This window comes from Rhinatrema bivittatum, chromosome 10 (assembly GCF_901001135.1).
Source record: "Rhinatrema bivittatum chromosome 10, aRhiBiv1.1, whole genome shotgun sequence".
Lineage (NCBI taxonomy): Eukaryota > Metazoa > Chordata > Amphibia > Gymnophiona > Rhinatrematidae > Rhinatrema > Rhinatrema bivittatum.
The window spans coordinates 71,976,591-72,001,177 of NC_042624.1; the positions used below are offsets into that span (position 1 = coordinate 71,976,591).

The 24,587-nt window shown below is 42.7% G+C and overlaps 1 protein-coding gene and 1 long non-coding RNA gene across 2 annotated transcripts in view; one reads left to right on the forward strand and one right to left on the reverse strand.

Annotated features, from left to right (window-relative positions):
* Positions 1–9,635, reverse strand: part of SERPINC1 (serpin family C member 1) — a 30,888-nt gene extending 21,253 nt beyond the window's left edge. The window contains exon 1 of the mRNA XM_029618816.1: positions 9,467–9,635. Coding sequence (XP_029474676.1) covers positions 9,467–9,597 — 131 coding nt within the window. The 5' untranslated portion in view covers positions 9,598–9,635. The remainder of the gene's footprint in view (positions 1–9,466) is intronic.
* Positions 308–24,360, forward strand: LOC115100381. Its single transcript, XR_003859046.1, has 3 exons — positions 308–382; positions 8,776–8,990; positions 24,273–24,360. It is a non-coding gene; the product is annotated as an uncharacterized LOC115100381 (long non-coding RNA).
* Positions 24,361–24,587: the final 227 nt, after the last annotated feature.

Consider the following 24,587-nt stretch of genomic DNA (forward strand, 5'->3'; position numbering starts at 1 on the left):
GCAGCATAGATGGCGCCCCGCCGTGGCGGCGCACTGCCTAAGCCGCGCGCTCCGTAAGGGGCGCGTGGCTTGGTCCGGCTTAGGCCGGTGAAGGCTGGGAGGCTGCCTCTTCCTGTCAACTTGGCTACCCTCACAACTTTCCTTGTGCAAGTTTAGTACAAGGTTTACAGAAATCAATTGGAAGTTACAGCCTGTTTGGTAAATTATTTCCTTATATTTGTTATTGGAGATTTCCTCTTCATGCCGCATACCAAGCGGAAGGGCAAAGTCAGGCAGGAAGCCTCAACCCCTGCTAGACCAAGCCCCAGACAAACAACGCTGACAACTTTCTATTCGACAACAGAGATACCGACCCCGGAGAATCCCGCTACAGTTGAGTAAGGTGAGCAAGCTTCTTTTCTGTTGGGAGATGTGACTCTTAGTCCCAGGGCCCCAATAACACCTACACCTCCTGCAAGCACTTCTACTGTCACTGCGCCAGGAATGGCAGAAAATCGGATCCCGATTTGTCAGGCAAGTCCGATTGAGGAGGGCAGTGACATTAAAGTTTTGCTTGAAAGGGGAAGAAGGGAAGAACTTCCCCTGGTTCGGAAGGTGTCTTCAGTCGGAAAAAATGTGATTGGATCACACGGAAGTTTTGAAACACCTGGAGCAAGTGCCTTACCCACTATGGGGACTACTGTTAGCCAAGAACTGAATAGTTCTCTGCCTTTGCCATTTATGCCCATGACTGATAAAGGAGTTATAAAAACGAATGTGACAATGGAAATGTTATGGCAAGCGATAACTTCATTGCAAAATAACATTGTGAAATTAAATGTGAATATCAAAGAAATGCAAGATGTCCTGCTAAATTTAAACCCTATGTTATAAATTATGGGGTAACCTTGAAAAAAGTTGAAGAGGATATAACATCTATTAAGAAAGTTCAAACTTCTATTATTCAGGGGGAATCATTAGTCTGGAAAAAAGTAGAATCTTTGGAAAACTCTCAGATATTCCAACTTAAGAATGGTACATTTTCCAAAATGTAAGATGATATCATTGGAAGAACAATTGAAAAATTACTTTCTTGAAGTATTACAATTTTCACCTAAAAACCTTCCAGTGGTTATAAATGTTTATTTTATAAACAAAGATCAAGGTATAATATCTTCCCCGGAAATACAGGAAACATCATTAAATGTGACTTAATTAATCGAGATGTCATATACTTCCCAGGTTGAGAAGAGAGGAACCCTTTTAGTAAAATTTGCCCTGTCTTCAGATAGAGATAAAGTGTTAAAATTATGTTAAAAAGATCCTCCCTTTACCTAGGACAGAAAATATGGGTTTATCCCGACGTGTCTAAAGAGACACAGCAGAGACGGAGAAAGTTTATAACTTTGGCCAACTTAGTAAGAACATATGGTATTCAAATAATCATAAGATTTCCATGTGAGTGTGTTATGCGCATGGAAGGAAAAAGGTATGTTTACTATGATCCTGAACATCTAGAAAAGTTTTTGGAAGAACGTAGGAAACAGGAGGGAAATAGCACTTAAATTCCAGCTTTAATCCCAGGTAAAATTGGTTATATAATAGGAAATGTTTGCTCTGTATTCTGTAAGTTATAGATATATGATTACCCTAATTATTGCTCAAATAAGCTCCCCAAATTAGTTTTGTAACATGGTACTGGGGGAAATTAAGAATTTAATTGGTTATGAATTATCTATTTGAAGATTATATTTTTGATGAGACCCAGATTCCTAAAGAATATTCAATGAAATGTTGAATATATGTAAAATTGAATTTTTAATTTGTTCTATGTATTAAAATTCATAAATAAAGGATATTAAAAAAAAAAAAGTTTCCAGAACTTTGACTGGCCCCTACTGGGCATGCCCAGCATGGCACCAACCCTGCAGCTAGCAGGGGTCCCCCTTCAGTCTTCTTTTTTCCACGCAGCAGTAGCCTCACGGTTAAGGAGCTCTGCAGAGATTCCTGACAGGAATTTTCCTCACGGAATTACTAAAAGTTAATTTGCCCCACAGGGGTCCCTCCTTTAACTTTTTCAAGCCGCGGTACTCCGGTAAGTTTTTACCCGTTTTTCCATCAATTACTGTCGAGTTTGGCCCTCATGGCCTACTGGCCGTTGACCGTACCGCGGCTCAATTTTTTCCATGGCGTCGGGGTTCCGTCGTTGCCCGGATTTTAATTGCACCATGTCCATCACAGACCTCCATAAAGTCTGTGTAATGTGTCTTGGACGAGAGCAAGATGTCTTGACCTGCACCAAACGTGCCCTAATGACACCAAAAGGTCGCTAGGCCAGAATGGAGAAGATGGAACTTCTCTTCCGTGCTCAAACCCCGACACCGTCTATTGCATAGACGTCGTTAGAACCGGCTCCGTCAACTTCATGCCAGCATTGACCACCGGCCAGTGACCGTCCAGCCTCGACGACATCTCGGCCTTCGACACCCTCTACTCCCCCTCAGGACCGAGGAGATCGTAGAGATAAACATCGCCACCGGCATCAAAAGTCTCGGACCATCGAGGGAGCGAAATCATCGACCTCGCCATCGTCCAAGCCGCTGAAGAAACCCCGTCCAGAAAAGGCACCGACCTTTTCGGCAAACCGGGTCACCGAGGCAACCCTCACCCGACAGGGTATCGGGAACCACGACTCTGCCTTTAACAGTAGTCCCTCCGGCTATGCCTCTGCCTCCTTCTTCTGTTCCGGAGCCGGGGCTGCTTGCTCCAGGTCTCTGAGAAGAACTGGACTGGATGGTTCAGGAGGCCATCGACAAGGCGATGCATCGATTCCAGGTTCCTCCGGCACAGACACCGGTACCTACTGTGGAACCGACCATCGACCCGATTCCAGCAGCGTTGGCACCACTGCTCTTGAGGATGGGAGTGCTCATGGCCGCTTTTCCACTGATGGACCCAGGATCACCGATGGCTCCGGTGCCCTCCCCGCTTGCTTTGTCATCGGGAGGAGAAACACTGTTCTGCATCCCTCCATCGGGAGTTCTGCCGATGCCTCAGCCATCGATGCCGATACGTCCCTCGATGCCACTGATCCAACCATTGGTGCCGATATGTCCGTCGGCGCCACTGAGCCATCCATCAATGCCCTTGATGCCTGCGCCGGTGCCTTCGATGCCTTCATCGGTGCCTCCACTCAGTCCTTCGGAGCCTAGACCAGGACCTTCAGGGATCCCACCACCCCATCCTCCTCTAGCTCCTAGAGGAACAGGTGCTGATCCCTACGATACCTGGACTGATGATTCTTCACCAGACACAGAGGATTTGCCTTCACCACCTTCACCTACTGAAAGCAGAAAGCGTTCTCCTCCAGAGGACCTTTCCTTTATAAAATTTGTGAAGGAGATGTCTGAATTGTTTCCCTTCCAATTACAGACTGAACAAGATGACAGGCATCAAATGATGGAGCTGTTACAATTCCTGGATGCTCCCAAGGAAATAACCTCCATCCCTATCCACCAGGTTCTTCTGGATCTCCTCAAAAAGAACTGGGAACATCCTGGCTCTGTGGCCCCAGTCCACAGGAAAGCTGACACCACCTATCTCGTCCAGTCAGCTCCAGGTTTCACAAACCCCAACTGGATCACCAATCTGTGGTTGTAGAATCTGCCCAGAAAAGAGCAAGGAGATCAAAACCTCACACTTCCTTCCCCCCAGGCAAGGAACAGAAATTTCTAAATGCCATTGGTTGCCGTGTCTTCCAGGGAGCAATGCTCATCTCTAGAATTACCTCTTATCAGCTCTATATGACCCAATATAATAGGGTTTTATTTAAGCAGATACAAGACTTAACAGACTCCCTGCCTCAGCAATTTCACGATCAGCTCCAAACCCTAGTAAACAAGGGTTTTGAGGCAGGCAGACATGAGATCAGATCATCTTATGACATCTTTGACACTGCTACCAGGGTATCTGCAGCTGCTATCTCAGCAAGACGATGGGCCTGGCTCAAGTCTTCCGACCTTCGCCCTGAAGTACAAGACAGACTATCCGACCTGCCTTGTGTAGGAGATAATCTGTTTGGCGAGCAGATTCAACGAACAGTGGCGGGAACATATGAGACCTTAAGACAGCTCTCTCTGATACCTTCTGAGTACTCTTCAAAACAACCCTTCCGGAAGGACTCTAAGAAGTCATTCTTCCGCCCGAAGAAATCCTACCCGCCACCATCTAGAACTCGTTCTCCGAGACCATTTCAAAAAGCCCAGTCTCGTCAGACACAAAAACAAAAACTGCAAGCAGCTCCTCAGCTGGACCCTGCTTCCGGTTTTTGACTCCTGCATAGAGAGCAGCAGCTAGATTCCACTGCCCCACATACCAGTGGGAGGTCGACTGTGCCATTTCAACAACAGGTGGCAATCCATCACCTCAGACCAGTGGGTCCTGGCGATAATTTCTCAGGATTATCATCTGAACTTTCTCTCCATTCCACCGGACTCCCCACCTCTACTGTCGTGGAGAACATCTGATCACTCCATCCTTCTGGAACAGGAGGTCTCCCTCCTCCTCCAGTCCAGGGCAATAGAACCAGTACCCTACTCTCAGCACGGCCTAGGGTTCTATTCCCGGTACTTTCTAATCCCAAAAATTCGGGAGGCGTTCATCCAATTCTGGACCTACATGCCCTCAACAAATACCTCCAGTGAGAGAAGTTCAAAATGGTAACCTTGGGCTCTCTTCTTCCTCTTCTACAAAGAGGAGACTGGCTCTGCTCTCTAGACCTCCAGGACACATACACTCATATTGTGATAATTCCATCTCATCGCAAATACCTGAGGTTTCTAGTAGGCCCCAAGTACTATCAGTACCGAGTGCTTCCATTCGGCCTCGCATCTGCACCACGAGTCTTCACAAAATGCCTCGTCACAGTTGCAGCCTTCCTCAGGACTCAAGGTGTTCAGATGATTGGTTGATCAGGGCTCCCACTCAGCAAGCTGCTCTGTCGTCCATGCATCTTAATTTACACACTCTAATCTCACTAGGATTTCTCGTCAATTACAACAAACCCTACTTAGTCCCATCACAAACCTTGTCGTTCATTGGGGCAGACTTGGATACTTTGCAGGCAAAGGCTTTTCTGCCTCGACAGTGAGCTCTCACTCTTGTGTCTCTTGCACACCAGCTGCAGTCTCAGCACTCCACGACTGCACACCACTTTCTCATCTTACTGGGACACATGGCGTCCTCAGTTCAGGTCACCCCAATGGCCCACTTGGCCATGAGAGTAAGGTCACAATGGACTCAATCCATTCAGCCCCTGTCGACGTCCACGTAATCAACTCACTCCCTCAGTCTCTCGCCTGGTGGAGAAATCAGGTCAATCTCCTCCAAGGCTTGCCCTTCCAGGCTCCAGTTCCTCAAATAACTCTCATCACCGATGCTTCCCACCTCGGCTGGGGAGCCCATGTGGCCGATCTGCAGACACAAGGATTTTGGTCTCCAGAGGAAGCCAAATACATTTCCTGGAGCTTTGAGCAATCAGATATGCTCTCAGGGAATTTCAGGATTGCCTCTCAAATCAAGTTATCCTGATCCAGACGGACAACCAGGTGGCCATGTGGTACATCAACAAACAGGGAGGCATGGGCTCCTTCCTTCTGTGTCAGGAAGCTGCACAGATATGGGCGGAAGCTCTCTCCCATTCGATGTACCTCAGGGCCACCTACTTGCCGGGAGTGGACAATGTGTTGGCAGACAAGCTGAGTCGCATCTTTCAACCACACGAGTGGTCTCTCAACCCCTCAGTAGCGAACTCCATCTTCCAACAATGGGGATATCCTCAAATAGATCTCTTTGCGTCTCCTCAAAACCGCAAAGTAGAGAACTTCTGCTCTCTCATTCGCAGCAAACACTCTCAGCCCAGAGATGCATTCTCCCTCTCGTGGGCAACTGGTCTACTCTATGCATTCCCTCCACTTCCTCTTCTCTCTAAGACTCTCGTGAAGTTAAGTCAGGACAAGGGAACTATGATCCTGATAGCACCTCACTGGCCACGCCAAGTGTGGTTTCCAATACTGCAGGATCTCTCCATTCGCAGGCACATTCCCTTGGGAAAGGACCCGCTTCTGATCACTCAAAATGAATTGTGCCTCCGCCACCCCAACCTTCACGCCTTGTCCCTGACGGCATGGATGTTGAAGGTTAATCCTTCAGCCACTTAACCTTTCTGAACCAGTTTCCCGTGTCTTGATTGCTTCACGGAAGCCTTCCATGAGAAAATCTTACTCTTACAAATGGAACAGGTTCACGTCATGGTGCTCTTCTCAGTCCCTCGACCACTTTAACCGTCCAATCATGAAGTTTTTGGACTATCTCTGGCACTTAGAGTCAGGTCTAAAAACTTCTTCCATCAGAATGCATGTCAGTGCGGTAGCCGCCTTGCATAAAGGTGTTGGGGATGTTCCTATATCAGTACAACCACTTGTAACATGTTTTCTGAAAGGCTTGCTTCACCTCAAGCCTCCACTGCGTCCTTCGGCCCTTTCTTGGGACCTCAACCTGGTTTTGGGTCGGCTCATGAAACCACCATTCGAGCCTCTTCATTCCTGTGATCTTCGCCATCTCACATGGAATGTGATTTTCCTTCTGGCAATCACTTCAGCTTGCAGAGTTAGTGAATTACAGGCCCTAGTTACCTATCTGCCTTACACTAAACTTCTGCAGGACCGGGTGGTACTCTGCACTCACCCTAAGTTCTTGCCTAAGGTAGTATCAGAGTTTCACATTAATTAATCCATTATACTACCTATCTTCTTTCCCAGGCCCCATTCCAATCCAGGAGAACAGGCTCTGCATACCCTTGACTGTAAACGGGCTCTAGCGTTCTACCTAGACCGTACAGCTGCCCACAGGGAAAGCACTCAATTGTTTGTCTCTTTCCATCCTAACAAGTTAGGAAAGCCTGTGGGTAAGCAGACTCTCTCCTCCTGGTTGGCGGACTGCATATCCTTTTGCTATCAGCAAGCGGGCATTCCCCTTCAAGACCGTGTTAAAGCACACTCTGTGAGGGCCATGGCGACTTCAGTAGCACACCTTAGATCGGTGCCGCTTCCTGACATTTGCAGGGCTGCTACCTAGAGTTCTCTCCACACCTTTGCAGTCCACTATTGCTTGGACAAAGCCGGAAGACAAGATTCTACCTTCGGCCAGTCTGTCCTTCATAACCTATTTACAACGTGACGTACCAACACCCTTCCGCATGCCCATTAGGGTTCAGGTTGTCCTCGGCCAAATTTTATCCCAATCCTAGTGCCTTGCACACCTGCGTACATTTGGTGCATTTCTCGGACATCCTCAGCTCGGTACTCACCCATATGTGAGGACTACCATCCTGCTTGTCCTGTGAGAAAGCAAATGTTGCTTACCTGTAACAGGTGTTCTCACAGGACAGCAGGATGTTAGTCCTCACGAAACCCGCCCGCCGCCCCGCGGTGTTGGGTTCCTTACGTTTTCTTATTTAATTTTTCGGCACTGCCTGTAGCTTTTAAACAAGACTGAAGGGGGACCCCTGCTGGCTGCAGGGTTTGTGCCATGCTGGGCACGCCCAGTAGGGGCCAGTCAAATTTCTGGAAACTTTGACAAAAGTGTTTCGTGATTGGGCTCCATCCTGTGATGTCACCCATATGTGAGGACTAACATCCTGCTGTCCTGTGAGAACACCTGTTACAGGTAAGCAACAGTTGCTTTATGGGTTATCACAAAATGTGGGAATAACTGCATGGAGTGGCAGTAGCTAACTTTAAGAGAAACATGGGGGTAACCTGCATGGCACAGCAGATTCTACCATAAGAAGCTTGCTGAGCAGACTAGATGGACTCACTTGTTCTATTGAAAATTTAAAAAAAAAAAAAAAAAAAAAAGATCTATCATCTGCTTTTAGTCTACAATTTCTGAATATTTTGTATGAGACTTGTGACTTGGATTGGCCACTGTTGGAAACAAGATGTAGGGCTTGATGAACCCTTGGCCTGACCCAGTTTGGCAGTTTTGTGTTCTTATGTTCTAAATTGACCAAATTATCTGTAACTTCCATGAAAGTTTTCCACATTTTCCCACTAGCTCATATTTTGAAACAGAGAAACCATTTTATATGTCCAACTATTTCTTTACATTGTTAAAACAAGTTGCTTAGATGTAGCTAAAAATGAACCCTATCTAGAAGTGGTTATAAGACTGATTTATGGTGATCAGGGCCAACAGAAATGTGGAAAAAAAATAGAAATGCTTTTATAGGATTTTGTGGATTTCCTCAACAAAATCTCTAGAAAACTCTACTAGGGATTTCTGCTCACTTTTACCCTCTTTCTACCTTTTATAAAGATGAAAGTTCCAAGTTGAGCATGAATGCAACTCTGCAGGTCCTACTGAGGTTGGGCACAAGTTCTCACTTGGCAATCATCAATCGCCTAAATCTTTCTGTAATGGAATTTCTTATACTACAGTAATAGTGCAATGCAAAGAGTATGGTAGGTCAACCTTTTATATATTGAAACTGTTCCTTAACTGGGGAAAATTTATACTTTACATTTGGAAAACAAATCCTAGGCTTTTTATCCTTTCCTTTTTCTGTCGAGTCTACTCTTATACTCTTCAAATATACATGACATGGCCAGTCTTCCAAAAAGAAAAAAAAACAAACAGCAGAATAGAGATTTCAGGACAGGATAATCCCCTTCTCACTTCTGTATCTGAGAGTATTTTAAGTATATGAGCTATTAATTGTAATCTGTATTGGATTAGGTACTGCATACTTGGCTGAACACTCGTAACACACAGACCCTGTCAGCACCATATCAATGAATCACAGAAGGAGAAGGCTATAAGGACCTCAAGAGATCATCAAGTCCATCTTCCTGCCTCTAGGCGTGATCCACTGTATCTAAACTACCCTACACAATGTTTTCCTAATCTGCTATTGAAAACCTCCAATGCTGATGATTCTACCACTTTTATAGGTAATTTATTCTAATGCTTAACTACCCTTTAGTTGGAAAGTTCCTCCTAATAGCTACCCTAAATCTTTCCCGCTGCAGTTTAAGTCCATTATTTCTTCTCCAATCCTCAATGAAACAAGACAATTGATCACTATCTTCTTTCCAGCACGCCTTGAAAATGTAAAATATTGTAATATGAGGAATGATTTGATTGTTTTGAGGGTTGAAAGGAGAGGAGATGGGATTGTTGAGATGAGGGAACTAAAAAATAAATAAATAAATAAATCTGAAAATTGATCGATCCAAATTTCTCTGTTATGATTTTCTTGTGTAGCAGTATAGACCATGATGTTAACTTGTACAGAGAAATGTGATAAAATATCAAAAGAAAAACCTTAATAAGTCAAGTCATATGCAAAAGTATTATTAATAATTGTGATTAGGAAACCCATGTACCTCTAAAAGCAGGAAAATCCTTGAGCTGGTTGAACACTTACCTTAGGGTCAGTCTGTAATTTGTTGCTCCACAAATTCCTGTTTGGTGTGTATATGTGTGTGTGTGTGTGAGGACAGCCTGTTTTGGATCAAGAAGAAATGAGAAAGATTGAGGTGGTCTATTATCACGCATTCATGCACCGAGTCGGTTCAACAATCACTGGAAGCCGAGGGGGAGGGGGAAGCGGGTGGCAGGTCAAAGGCAGATGACCAGCTGTTGAAAGGTTAGGCAAAGAAGTCACCCAGCAGTGTTTAAGCTGTTCCAGATCTTTTCATCTGTTTCTTTATTTGTTCAACGGAATGAGGTTGTGTCACACTTGAAGAGAAAGCTTCCACAGCTTGCATTTTCTTTTGCATTGGATCGGGAGATGCATTCTCATACTTCAAACGTGCATGCGTCAGTAGTCTCTTGGGATAAGTTATAGCAAGCCAGCACCAATCTGTATACCAACAGCGAACTCATCGTGTTTGTGTGACTTCCTGTCACCGTACACACATGGCTGAGATCTTTTGAAAAAAATCAGTTTTGCCAAAAAAAATAAGTGTTTTGTTTTTTTCTGAAAAGTGACAAATGGTCTGAAAAGAAACAAAATATCCAATGCAGACGCGGTGGCAAAAACTGCCAATATGTGATGCACTCGGGCTCCTGTGTCAGGCGGTCTTGTACAGGATAAGGGATCCCCATTCCTGCACCCCAGGAGGAAAGAAAGAGATGGAGTGTGGACCTCGGGATTCCTCTCTCTGACTCAGTCAGGAAAGAAGAGAAAGCAAGGCGGGCCAAGAGAGAGACAGCAGCCATCAAAGGGTGCTGCTATGTGAGAATTTAAAAATCTCTTCCACACTCTTTTTTTTTTTTTTTTGTAGGTTTTCACTTTCTCCCTTGCAGATCTCTCATTCTCCTTTCAGTGCAGCTTTCTGTCTTCTGATCTTGTTGCTTCTTTCCTGCAATTCTCTCGCTCTTCCCATCACTAATCCCTATGCAGCCTTCTCTCTCTTCCCTTCCCTCCCCCCCCCCCCCCCCCCCCCCCCCCCCCCCCCCCCCCCCCCACTGACCAGCTTGAAGCTCTTATTCTCCTCCCTTCTCCTGCAGCCCTCTTCCCTCAACCCTATGCAGCTCCTCCCTGCAGTTGCACAACATGGCTGCCTCCTCTTTCTGCCCTGTGGTGGGGGCCATCCTTGGGGGGCGCTGACTTAAACAGAACAGCAGCATCCCACACCGCAGTCATCAATAGTGGGCCAGGAGGTACAGTTCTCTCCTCACTCCTTAGTATCTCAGGAGAGGCCCAACGCCCCTGCACTTTATTCTTGGGGAGGGGCAGAGAGCCCATTATAGCTGACCCAGGCTCACAGCCTGCCAACCATGACCATCCACTAACCCGGGCAAATAGGCCAGTGAATTTTCAAAACCCTTATGGACTACTATTGTTATTAATAGAGATGTATGTGATGAAGTGGACTCTGAACTCAAAAGCTCATGCCTCAGTAAATCAGTTGGTCTAAAAGGTGCCATCTGCCTCTTGTCATTCCCCCCCCACTCTTATTTCTGAAAATAGGCTTGGATCGGTCAAAAGCCCCGATGAGAGCAGCTGCTGAGGCTGTTGAGTCTGCCTTTGATGCTGTCAGATACAAGCTCTATGTCTTGGCTGAAGTTGTTGCACCTGCTGAAGCAGTATGGGGGTGTTGCCTATGTAACCACTGGGTGGGACAGAACCCAGGGGTTACCTAGACTGGACTGGACCCAAGGGCACATAGAAATAAATATGGAGTCTATCTGCAAACAGTTTTCCATGGATAGCTTTTCCCTCTGAGTTCCAGAGGGGGTAGCTTAGCTTCAAGGGCCTTTTGCATTAACCAGCGTACAAGCCCCTTTTCCCCCAGTCTCTGTCACAGCACTGATATTCTCCAGTCTCTAACAGAAAAAAAAAGTCACACTGAAAAGTAATGAGGTATTCAACTTCTTTACTGACTTAAGAACATAAGAAATTGCCATGCTGGGTCAGACCAAGGGTCCATCAAGCCCAGCATCCTGTTTCCAACAGAGGCCAAAACCAGGCCACAAGAACCTGGCAATTACCCAAACACTAAGAAGATCCCATGCTACTGATGCAATTAATAGCAGTGGCTATTCCCTAAGTAAAATTGATTAATAGCCGTTAATGGACTTCTCCTCCAAGAACTTATCCAAACCTTTTTTGAACCCAGCTACACTAACTGCACTAACCACATCCTCTGGCAACCAATTCCAGAGCTTTATTGTGCGTTGAGTGAAAAAGAATTTTCTCCGATTAGTCTTAAATGTGCTACTTGCTAACTTCATAGAATGCCCCCTAGTTCTTCTATTATTCGAAAGTGTAAATAACCGAGTCACATCTACTCGTTCAAGACCTCTCATGAACTTAAAGACCTCTATCATATCCCCCCTCAGCCGTCTCTTCTCCAAGCTGAACAGCCCTGACAGTTGATTAAATTGACTGAAGAATATTTATAGCACTCAGATTTTAAATAAAGTTGATAAATCCCTGTTCTAAGCAGGAAGCACAGACAAGAGCCCACAAAAGTAGGAAATATAATTTTTTTGGAAAAATTAACCAGTGCAGGGACAGCCTGGGAATAGTTTATAGCAGGCCAAGGGTACTGTGGTTTTGTTGTTTTCTTTTTCTCCTATTCCAGAAAGTTTCCATGTTTCACCACTTGCTTAGTTGGAGAAGCAGAGAAAATGGAGCAAGTGATACAGCTCCTCACTGCAGGGCAGCAGCAGGTACAGAAATGTATGCAACATTTACATGAACAGTTCACCCAGCAACGGGGGATGCTGGCACAGATTGCCCAAAGCATGCAAGCTGCCACAGCTCAGGTGAATCGAGGACCCAGAGATCTTCCTGAAAAACTTTGAAAAGACTGTCTGCTTATTGGGTTGGCTAGAAGCTAAATGGAAACTCCAAAGCTCCAAAAAAGAGCCAGGAGATGCCCTAATGTTAACGGGCCACCCAGTCTTCTACATCATTTGCGGATTGTACAAGACTTTTTTTTTTTGGTTATTTTCAAATGTACTTAAAAACAACAAATAACAATGATCTCGGCTCCTGCTCAACATGGACCGGTGTTTTGCTAGAAGGCTTCTTCAGGAGCACACAGATCTTGTCATCAATTCAGAAGAGTTTGCAACTTTTTGAATATATCATCAGACAAGTAATCTCATCAAATCATCTGAAAGGAAGGGAACAGCAGTTCCTGCCATTTTCATGTGAAGTTCAAATGATGTAGAAGACCGGATGGCCCGTTAACATTAGGGCACACGGACTGGCTTGCTGATGCGTGTTCAATATGTAATATTTGACACTTGCTATCTGTTACAATAAGATCTGTGTTTATATTTCAATACTGGATTTGCCTTTCTTGGTATTACTTAGAATCCAAATGGAACATGTACCTAGCAAATTTGCTCATGGGAAAAAGCCAAGCAACCAGTCCAGATAGAAGTGCCACCTATGCAGAAGTCAAGACTGCCATCCTAGAAAGAGCTGGGTATAATTCAAAAACATAACAGCAACAGTTCCAGCAGGGCATCCTATAGCCTGGGGATAGCCCCTCAAACCTGTTCCATCATATGAAAGATTCTGACTGGAAGTGGCTGCTGCTAGAGGCAAAGACAGGCCTTGAGTTAGCCTTGAGGTGTTTCTAAAACGGTTCTTAAATGGGCTTAACCGGTCAATGCAGAATTGGGTCTGCTGCCATCCAGGGCTCACTTTGGAAAAATCAATAGAAGTGGCAGGCACCTTTCACCAGGCCCAGTTAATGCCAGACATGGTTGTCTTTCTAGCAAGCCTCAGGCTTGCTAGAAAGACAACCCGCACATTTGACATTGTATAGTAATGAGACCAGAGGACCCCAGCAATGATCCTCTGAGGCAGACAGTCCATCTTCTATAACCAGACCACCAGCCACAGCCTCTCCTGCTTGCTTCAACTATGGAAGGAGAAGTCATTTGGCAAGGGACTGTCGTTATGAGGGAAGCAAAGTTATGAACATCAACTTAGTGACACAGCCAACACTAGAGAGTAAAGTCTACTTGGATAAAGGTAAATCTCCAAAGCAGGGACAATCCTCAAACTGAAGGAAAAAGGAACCTCGAAGATACTGGCACAACCCAGGAACAAGACTACAGATACTTTTTCCTTCTGTGCCCTTTGTACGGGGTATGGGCATGAAGAAGATTGCTGCTCATATGGAAAGGCAGAAAATGAAGAGTCTTTGGGAAGAGAAGACAAAGGGGAAACCCACCCCTCAGGCTTGCTCTTTTGTTTTTTATAAAATAGAGGACTATATGGATGAATAGTGGCTTTTGGCTTGAAAACATGGAGTGGGAATGCAAGCTGGCAGAACAATGGAAGAAGGAGCAGGGGGCAGAGACAAACCCTAGGAGAATGAAAAATGGAAGTCCACCGTTCACAAAGCCAATCCAGTTGATTTAAATTAATTTATTATTTTAAAAGCTTTTTAGACTGCTTTCTGGCCAAATGGCCAATCAAAACAGTGTATAGTACATAAAAATATTAAATAATCATAAAATTAGGCACTTCAAAGTGTTCTGACATTGGCAAGGCCTAGTCTGCGCCATTTTGGAAAATGGCACCAACCAGGGCTAGGGAGTGGCCTGGAACCAAACCCTGACCACCAGTGAAGAATTTAAGGTAATGGGGAGTCAGAGTTCCAGGTTGGGGGGCACTAGGCCACCAATGGTATTTTTGATGAGTTGGGAGTGTGGGAGATACTACCAGCATATTATTTCTATGGAAAGAGAAGGGACAGAGGATGGGTGGCTCTCTTTGGGGATGAGGTGTTGACTCAATAAGGAGGGGGTTGGCTGGGAGGGGGCTCAGCATCATGCAACACATTTCATCTAATTGTTTACTTTTATATTGTGGGGCTGCTTCAAATGGTGGCCCTGAGGTGGGAGTGAGGATCTTATAAGATTCCCGGAGACTTTTTAAAATTTTCTATGGGGGATGTCATTTTGGGCCACTAGGCCCTTATTCTAGCACGGGAGCATCAGGATCCATGTTATGGACTCTGTGCTCCTACCCTAGAATAACATTTCTGCAAAAGGTGTAGATATAATAACATGGCTGAAATAATTCTAAGTCAATGCATGAGCTGCTTTGCATGGATTTGCAAAACTGATGCATGCAAATGCCATGCTAAGCAACTCACTGTAATAGCAGCAGGTTTCAGATCCAAACATCGTGCTATATCATGCGATATATGCTGTTTAACGTGCGCTATAGCCCTATCGCGGCTTGATAAATCTCTGCCTTAGCTAGTTATTTTTCTGACCTTATTATAGCTGGAGGTTAGCGATGCACCATGATCAAGGGTTTTTTTTCCTTTAAGTAGCTCCATTTTTTTCTGAATGGATAGCATATATTTCCTTTTTCACTCCTGGACTGATTTCTGATTTTTCAAACTTAAAGCTTAAGGGATGGTTGTCTCCTTTTTTGTTGTGCTCATCACTGCCAGAAATGCTAGAAAGAGAAGAGGAGATATGCTGCTGATCTTCCATGGTTGCTTTGGCTGAGAATGAGGCACTAGCTTATGTTTGGATGGGCGATCTGCAAATTCCAGATAACGGTGATTTCCAGATAATGAGAGTTTCTGGTTGATGTATCTTTGGATAGATGGTGCTGTACTGTATACAGCTGAGCAGATATGAAGAGAGCTGTTTTACTCACTACTAAGACACTTTCAGCCCGATTCAGAAAAGATTGTGGGAGAACTGGCGTTCCGTGTTGAGTGCCCGCTCTCCCAACGTGTGCCCAGCTACCTCGCCTGGACACATGATCCTATATTTAAATGTGGGGTCACGCTAAAAGGAGGCACTAGGGACGATTTCGCGCCCCTAGTGCCTCCTTGGCCCAGGGGAGGTGGCTCTGTCAGTGGGTTCAGGAAACAGATGCTCAATTTTACGAATGTTGGTTTTCCGAGCACACTGACAGCAATCGGTTAGGAAAACGGACCCCAGTAAAATTGAGCGTCCGTTCTAACCGACTGCCGGCACAATTGTTTTTATTTTCTTTAACATTTTTATTTTTACATTTTTTTTCCTCCGACCTAATATCGCTAGGATATTAAGTTGGAGGGTGTATTTACTGCTTTTCTGTACACTTTTCCAGGCTGCCCATAAATTGTGTGGATTGCACATTTTACTTACAGAATGCCAGGTGACTAATAGCGCTCATCAACATGAATTTGCATGTGATGAGCGCTATTAGTTTTCAGAGGGTTTAGCCTCGCGTTTGAGGCGCTAAATCCCTTACAGTACATGGGGTAATAGACGCCCCTCAAAAACACGTGGCCAAACGCGTGTTGAACAGTGCGCACAGCAGAGTGCACTTTACAGAATTGGCCTGATTGGGCCTTATTCATCAAGGGCTGGATTTTAAAAGCTTTACGCATGTAGAGTGCCTTACTGGGCCTATTTTATCAAGGCCCGGCAATGCGCGTAAAGCCCAGGGGCTTGCAAAAAGGTGCAGTCCGGGGGCGGGGCCAGAGGCCTCCGACACAGCGGCCATTTGCCGCTGTGTTGAAGAATCATGTGCTGGCAGGCTGCCAGCAGGCGCAAAAGCTTTGATAAGAATTTGGGGGGGGAGTTAGAGTAGGGCTAGGGGGAAAGGTTAGGGGAAGGGGTGGGAAGGGGTTGGAAGGTTAGGCTAGGGGGAAGGGAACAGGGGAAGCCCGTAGGCATCAATGCGTGCAAGGTGCACTATTGTGCACCCCCTTGCACGTGCCGACCCCTTGATTTTATAACTTTCCCTTAGCTAATGAATAGGAAACATTTTGTGAATAAGGTCTATTATATCATTTTTGTACAAGACTGTTGGAGCAGCACTGTATTATTTGCTTTCTAGTGTAGTCTCTTTGCTAAATATGTGACATCTCAAAGGAAGCAAGCTATGCAAGAACGGAAAGTAGATTGCTGCAGTTCCTTCCTTAGGCAATGGGAAGTCAGTATCTATGCAAACTTGTAACTTTAAACATTCGTTGGACATCTAAAGGCACCTTCTATATCAAACTATGCTGTTAGATATGTCACTTTATTTTTGGCAATACTTTTTTCTCCCCTCCGAACCATGATCTAGCAAGCCTCAGCTCTTCTCCCCTACTTCCCCAAAATACAGAGTGGGATAGCAGAGAACCTTCTTATGCTGGAGGCATGCATCACACTTACTCCAGCCTTCTTTCTTAAAAGATTCCACTTTATTAATCACGCCAGCATTCACCACATATAGACTGCTTACCTCCAACAGTGCCCCCACAGCTTTACCTTAGGTTAGAGAGGTGTCAGGAGCTGCTTTCTCCTGGAAAGGTGGGGTCTGTCTGTTCCCAGCTGGGCATATATTCTCATTCCTCCTCCCAGGGGACCTGCCCAGAGAGCTCTCTCTCTCTCTATGGCTTATTAAGGTTAAAGAGGAGCTGTAGAGGCACTCCTTTACATACAAAAAGAGTACTTAACCCTTTCTAAAAGTCATGAAGCATTTATTGCTTCCTAATCAGGTCAGTAGATCTGTTAGTAAGTTTGAGAAACCCAGGCATAGACACTAAGAGTGGACCCTCAAGTCTAGACTCCAGGTCTGTGTACCGCTCTCACCCTTGCAGGAAAAAGGCATGTAATATACATCTGTGATTCATAATTGAAAATCAAATCATGAACTCCAAGAGCACCCAGGCCAATTATAGGATTTCTGTTAACTCTGGGCCACGATTCAGCCCCTATTCATCTGGGTTACTGCTCTCTGTTAGAGGTAGTAGTTTATTTATTTAAAATAATTTCTATTCCGCCTATTACCAGAACTCCTAATTCTAGGTGGATTATAATAAAATATTTATATTTAAAACAGATCACTACAATACATTACCCATTCATAAAATAATATAAAATAGTTACAAATATCATCCGCTGTCCTCAAGGAAAATCGTCTTGAAACAAATAAGCTTTTAATGGCTTTCTAAAAAGTTTATAGTCCTGCATCTACTGCAGACTTCATGGAACAAGAGATGTATAAAAGAAAATGTGTAAAACCAAGTTATTTGTTAATTTACTGCATTTACCCAAGGGACCTTCAATAAATGCTATTCATAGATTGTAATAAAGGAGCTGGTACACATCAAGTCTTCTGACACTCAGGCCGATACAGTACAGTACGCTCCGGTGGGGCGCACTGTTAGCCCACATTTGGACGCGCATTTTCAATGCGCTAGCTTTACCCCTTATTGAGTAAGGAGTAATAGCGCGTTGAAAACACGCGTCCAACCCCCCCCCCCCCCCCCCCCCCCGAAACTAATAGTGCCCGCAACATGCAAATGCATGTTGATGGCCCTATTAGTTATTCCCACAAAATACAGAAAGTAAAATGTGCAGCCAAGCTGCACATTTTACTTTCAGAAATTAGCTCCTACCCAAATGTAGGTGTTAATTTCTGCTGGCGCCGGGGAAGTGCACAGAAAAGCAGTAAAAACTGCTTTTCTGTACACCCTCCGACTTAATATCATAGCAATATTAAGTCAGAGGCCCCAAAAAGTTTTTAAAAAAAAAAGTTAAAATTAAAATTAAAAATCGGCCCGCGCGGTTCGGAAGACGGACGCTCAATTTTGCCAGTGTCCATTTTCTGAACCCGTGGCTGTCAGTGGGTTTGAGAACCGTCGCCGGAAAAATTGTGTCGGCTGTCAAATCCACTGACAGCCGCCGCTCCTGTCAAAAAGGAGGCACTATGGTCGCGCTAGTTTCCCTAGCGCCTCCTTTTACCGTGTGCCGTAATTTGCATAGGCCACCCTCCTGAATCGTGCACCCAGGAGAGTGGCCTGTGCGCACGCCGGGAGAGCAGGTAAGCGCCCGCTCTCCCATGCATTTTTCTGTATCGGCCTCACTGTAAATATAAAGTACCTTCATCATTGAAAGCTTGAAACACCAAAACAAGGATCTTAAATGTTATTCTTTGCTCAACTGGGAGGCAATGAATGTCATGCAAAACTGGGATAATAAGTTCCCTATGCAGACACCAGAAAGTAACCGAGCCACAGAGTTGAATAATTGTAAACCCCTAAGATGATATTTCAGTAAACCAATATAAAAGCATTAGAATAATATAAATAGTTCAAGACATAAGCTTGAATAACCCTTCTGAAGTCACCTTTATCTAAAATAAACCTAAACCTCTGCAACTTTAATTAAAAAAAAGTCTTATTTATTTAAGACATTTCTATACCGTCTTTAACAATATCATATTGAGCAAAACGGTTTACAATGATATTAAAATAAATCATATATAAAATACTAAAATATAGACTTAAAATACATTAACTAAGAAGATAAAATATAAATTAAATCAAAATAAAATATATAACAGTAGGAGAAAAATACAATAGATATAATAAGACCCTAAGCTTCCAATTAATGACTTAGTATGCCATGACTATATTCCCTATACTTAAAATTACTAAAACAAAAGACAGCCAGAAGGGATAAAGAGGCCGAAAGAACTAAATACAGCAATCAAATAAATAAGCATTTGAAGTATTGGACTGTTATTGGTTCATAGCTGCAAAAGCTTCTTTAAAAAGATGTGTTTTTAGTGATTTTTAAAAATTCTTTGACATCAGTGATTTGCCTTAAAACATTTGGAAGAGAGTTCCATAATATAGGCCCTGCCATGGAAAACGCCCTCTCGCTTGTAACATTCAGTCTGACAATTCGTATTGTTGGAACCTCTAGCAGATTCTTACTCATAGATCGGAGGTTTCTTGTTGGTTTATAGAAACGCAAAGAGGTGCACAACCAAATAGTATCTTGATTATTTATAAGTGTATGTAACAATGATAATATTTTGTATTTTATTCTGTATTTAATTGGCAGCCAATGTAATTTGTATAAAATGGGCGTAATATGTTTTTTCATTGGTGAGTCAGTAAGTACCTGTGCTGCCGCATTTTGGACCAACTGCAAAGGCTTAATTGTGCAATCTGGAAGGCCCAAGTAAAGACCATTACAGTAGTCCAGACTCGAAAAAATCAGAGACTGCAGTACTGTTTGAAAATCTGATATGAAAAGCAGTGGCTTTAATCATTTTAAAATATTTAATTTAAAAAATGAGTTTTTAACAATATTAGAGATATGGGGCATAAGTGATAGATTAGGGTCTATGAGGACTCCTAAATTTCGAGTTTTAAGCTAAGGCTGCATAATAAAAAGGGGAATCAATAAGGATTCCTCAATCTTGGACATTTGAATAAGCTATAGCAGAACTCTCAAATAGGTTAGAAGGAGAATCAGAAACTGACGAGCAGCAAGCAATCCACAAAGCTTCTGTTTTAGCAATATTTAACATTTATTTTATTTATTTAAGGGTTTTTATATACCGCAGTACGTAAAGAAATACATCACCGCGGTTTACATTTAACAATAACTTAGCAACAGGCTTTACTTTGACATTATTAATAGGTATTAAATAAACTAAATTCCATATAACAGAATAAACATAAGTTTATTCTCTCTCATCCATTGCTTAACTATCCCCAAAATAACAAATATGAATCAGGGCGACAGTAACAGTCTTAGCACCAGAAAATAAATGTAAATCATAGACATACATCTTTAAAAAAAAACCTCCTAGCTCCTCTAATTTAAAGCAAAGAGGCTGCAGATAGATATTAAGCAAGATGGCAGACAGGGATGTACCCGGTGGCACACCAGATGTAATAGTTTTTGAGGAAGATGCCTGAAAACTCAGTTACCACTTGCTGATATCGTGCATCTAAAAAGGAGGTGAACTATTTAACAACTGTACTTCGTATCTCCAGTTCAACCATCCTCTTCAGCAACAACTCATTAGAAACTGAATTAAAGGTAACAGAGACAGCTAATAAGACAACAAAAACTGCCCATCCTTGATCTAATTCCCACAGGACAAAACAAAGTAACAAGGTCTTGGTACTATCAGCCACACAGAATCCACTTTGGTGCTCATTTAACAAATGTTTGTCATCAGTGACGTCAACTAACTACATCAACAAGTTCTCTCAGAATCTTCTCCAGTGAAGGGAGGTTTGAAATAGGAAGGTAGCTAGCAAGTTGCTGAATAGACTGACCAGGGCTCTTTAGGAAGGGGCAAACTGCAGAAACCACTTCTTCTAATGAGAAGTTAATGTTATGATAGCCAAAAAAGACATTTACATAAATGATATAAAACCCAGAAAGTACTAGGATCTAAAGGGCAAAAAAAAGACTAACTTACTCATAACTCTTTCAATCTCAGGAGAAGGCACAGTGTGAAAACTGTTCCACCCTACTCCAGTCAGACCAGCCTCACTACCATCCATTTGTTCAACCTTTTCATCCATTACTTCCCATTTCTTCTTAAATCACTATAATACTGGGGGGGGGGGGGGGGGAATTCACAGTTTCAAGAATCATCACTTTTGTTTTCTCTTGGGAAATCTACCAAACAGGATACAACAGCAAACAGTTCAAGGTAATGAATCAGTGAAGAATCCAGAAGTGAGAACTAGAAAGGCTTTCTAGTCCTCTCAAATTGCTTCTTATATATTGCCCTGGCAACAATAAAAGCTTGCTTAGTCACTAAATTTGATTCTTTTCACCATTTCCTTTAGGCATGTGCATGCTCCTCTTCTTCTCAACCTATAAGGCATTAAACCGTGGAACACAGACCCTCATTCAACAATTCACACATTTTCAGAGGGACAATCTTTTCAGTAGTTTTAGACCAAATTGTAAACAAAGAATCCACAAGAGATGAATGGGAGCTTAATGAAATCTTCCCAATTTGCCCTCCACCAAATTTATCATCAATAGCACCCTGATAATATTTCTTTCCTCCCACTTTTCCAGGTGTGGAAGATAATCATCCTGGTCAAAATTAAAAACGGAATAAAAAAATGATCTGTCCATAAAACAATCAATCTTCAGGTTAGTAATACTCTCTTCATCAATTAAGAGAGTAGGAACCAAGAGTAAATCTAAAATATGACCTGCACAGTGAATAAAACAGTTAATCGGCTGTGTTAATCCTAAATTTTCAAGGGAGATAGCAAACTCTTAACTGATTAGAGATGAGAAAATCCATTAAGTATATTAAAATTGCCAACTAGCCACACCTTTTGATAGCAAAGTGAAAGGGAAGAAAAACTCAATGGTTTCAGCCAAGGAAGTCCCCTCTTGGCCTGGGGGAAGATATACCATACCAACAGCCAAATTATCCAAGGTGATAACTAAACTTTCACCTTCATAACCCATTTTATGTGGGGTGCATTTTATAGCAATTAAGACAGTAAATCCCCTTCTTTGAAACATAATGTATCTACCTAATCCCCAAAGCATTGGAATGTCACAATACCTTTCGAGTCCATGATAAGGGGATCACTATCAAAAGACGAAAAAAAAAAAGCCTTACAGAAAATAGGTCCCAAGGCAAAGTGGCAAACAAAGGGTCAAACCTTTGTCTTTGTGTAAGTTCAATGCTGAACTGGAGTAAGGCACTGTCCCTCAATATCTTCTTAAACCCTTGAATACCTCAGAAACAATAAAGTCTCTTCCAGTGGTTACTCTTGCACACTACCTTCTCCATGAGTTCCAGTTGTCCACCAAGCCTTGGTGCCATTGCAACATGGGCTCTACCTGTCTCAGTACTGGCAGGCCTTATTTAAGGAAGATATTTTTTCCAAAGGCACATAAGAACATAAGATTTGCCATACTGGGTCAGACCAAAAGTCCATCAAGCCGAGTATCTTATTTCTAAAAGTGGCCAACCCAGGTTACAAGTATCTGGCAGGATCCCAAAAGATTGATAGATTACACCTTTGAATATCATTTCTGACATGGGTATCTCTCTTATATCTTCCTTAGTGAAGACTGAAAAAGAATTAATTTAGTCTCTGCTATGGCGCTGTCATCCCTAAGTGCCTCTTTTACGCTTTGATCATCTAATGGTCCAACTGGCTCCTTCGCAGGCTTTTTACTTAAAATGTACCTGAAAAAGTTTTTATTATGAGTTTTTGCATCTATGTCAAGCTTCTTTTCAAATTCTCTCTTTGCCTTCCTTATCAATGCTTTAAATTTAACTTCAACTATAGATTGGGCGAAACGTAAATGGTATTCGGATTGGATCTCTGCTGCAGCTTCACGACCGCAAGAATTATTTGACATTGTACAGACAATATCGAGGTTTCCAATCCAAAATCCTATAGTCCACATGAAGGAATCGTGTGAGAGATTTGCGGTATTTTTTCTAAAAAAAAATAGTTGACATTGTTAAGTCAATGGAAGATTTGTCCCCAAAAGACCCAGAACTTTTGTATGAGGTTTTAGCATCTTGGACAGAATTTGTTCCAGTGGCACAATCAGAAGTGTCTGCTACATTACGTAAATAAAAAGGGAATTTTTGTAAATTAAACTCTTGCTCTTCTACTATTATAAAAAGTCTGGACTCTGACGTTACTCCTTTTATAACTAAATTGATAAATGCCTCATTAATGGAGGGCTATGTTCCTATTGAATTGAAAAGAGCTACAGTATATCTTTTACTTAAAAATACTAGTGCGGATCTGAGCGAATTATCAAATTATTGCCCAGTCTCTATTCTTCTACTTTTATCTAAATTGTTGGAGAAAATAGTATTTAAGCAGTTACAGGATTATCTGACAGATAATAATCTTTTGGATAACTCCCAATCTGTTGGATTCCTTTGATTCCATTAGGCATGGTTTCGTCTCAGGCACAGATTATTTGTTGGTTTTACTAGATTTATCTAGTGCCTTTGATACTTTAGATCATGAAATTCTTTTGAGAAGACTGAAAAGTCTAGGATTAGGGGTTACAGTCTATTCATGGTTTAAATCGTTTTTGGAAAAAATTGGTCATTCAGGGTTGTTTTGGGGAATGCAGAGTCTGAGTTACATTCACTCCCCACAGGAGTACCTCAGGGTTCATCTCTGTCTCCAGTTTTATTTAATGTGTACTTAATTCTGCTTTGTTTACTACTTTCTAGGTTGCAGGTTTCTTTTAAATTGTATGCAGACTGGAGAAAAGAGAAATTGGTCTTTAGTGTAAAAAGTATTTGTTTCTCATCATCACACTCTAGAAACGTTAGACTTTAGCACAATGTAAACAAACACCAGTTGCAGGTCAAGTTACTGAGTAACTAATGTAGAAATAAAGGTCAACAAACGAATTGTAGGCGAGTTCTTTTTATTAGACTAACAATACAACTGTGACTAGCTTTTAAGAACTGTGCTTCCTTCATGAGCAAAAGATGAGCTCCTGGTAGGATCTAGTTGCATATTGTGGTTGCATGCATTACACTCCGCATTGGGCAAGTTTTCTTGAAAAAAGTAGAATATAAGTTGTTTTAAATAAATAAAATTACTTTTCAGGAACAGCAAGGATATTGTGCTTTAATTCGTCAGTTTTAATTCACATGAAAGCTAGAAGTTGATGGTACAGAGAGAAGCACAAAGTTTAGATAAACTTCTCTCTACTGACATCCACCTGTGTTGTACAAGTTCACATTTTGTGTTTGAAAACAAGAGAACTGCATCACCCAAACCAGGTCTCAAAAACGGTCACATACAGTGTTAAGATAAAAAGTTTGTGAACCCCTAGGATGGTCTGTATTTTAGCACAGTTGGTACTCAAAACATGATTAGATTCTAATCTAAATCCTGATAAAGAAAGATAACCCCATTGAATAATTTCCTCAGACAAGGATACATTTTGATTTTGATTCTTTATGTTCTCTGCAGATTCACAATTAAGAAAATCCAGAAAGCTTCTACAAAAGGAGAAACAAAACGAAATTGCATACAAAGAGATGTGTATTTGAAAATAAATATGAAATATTTCCAATTTTAAGATTTTTAAAACAAAATAAAAAACACCAATGATATTTTGTTTTTTTATTTTTGGGGGGGGGAGGGGGAGAGAACCCCCCCCCCTTGAGCCAAATCCATAAAAATTGCCAGGGGCAGGACTCTTCCTGGCCCCACTTACTCCATCTGTAGGGGGTCCCATTGATGTGGCAGGAGCAGCCCTGAAGCCGGATCACTTCACTAAGGCTT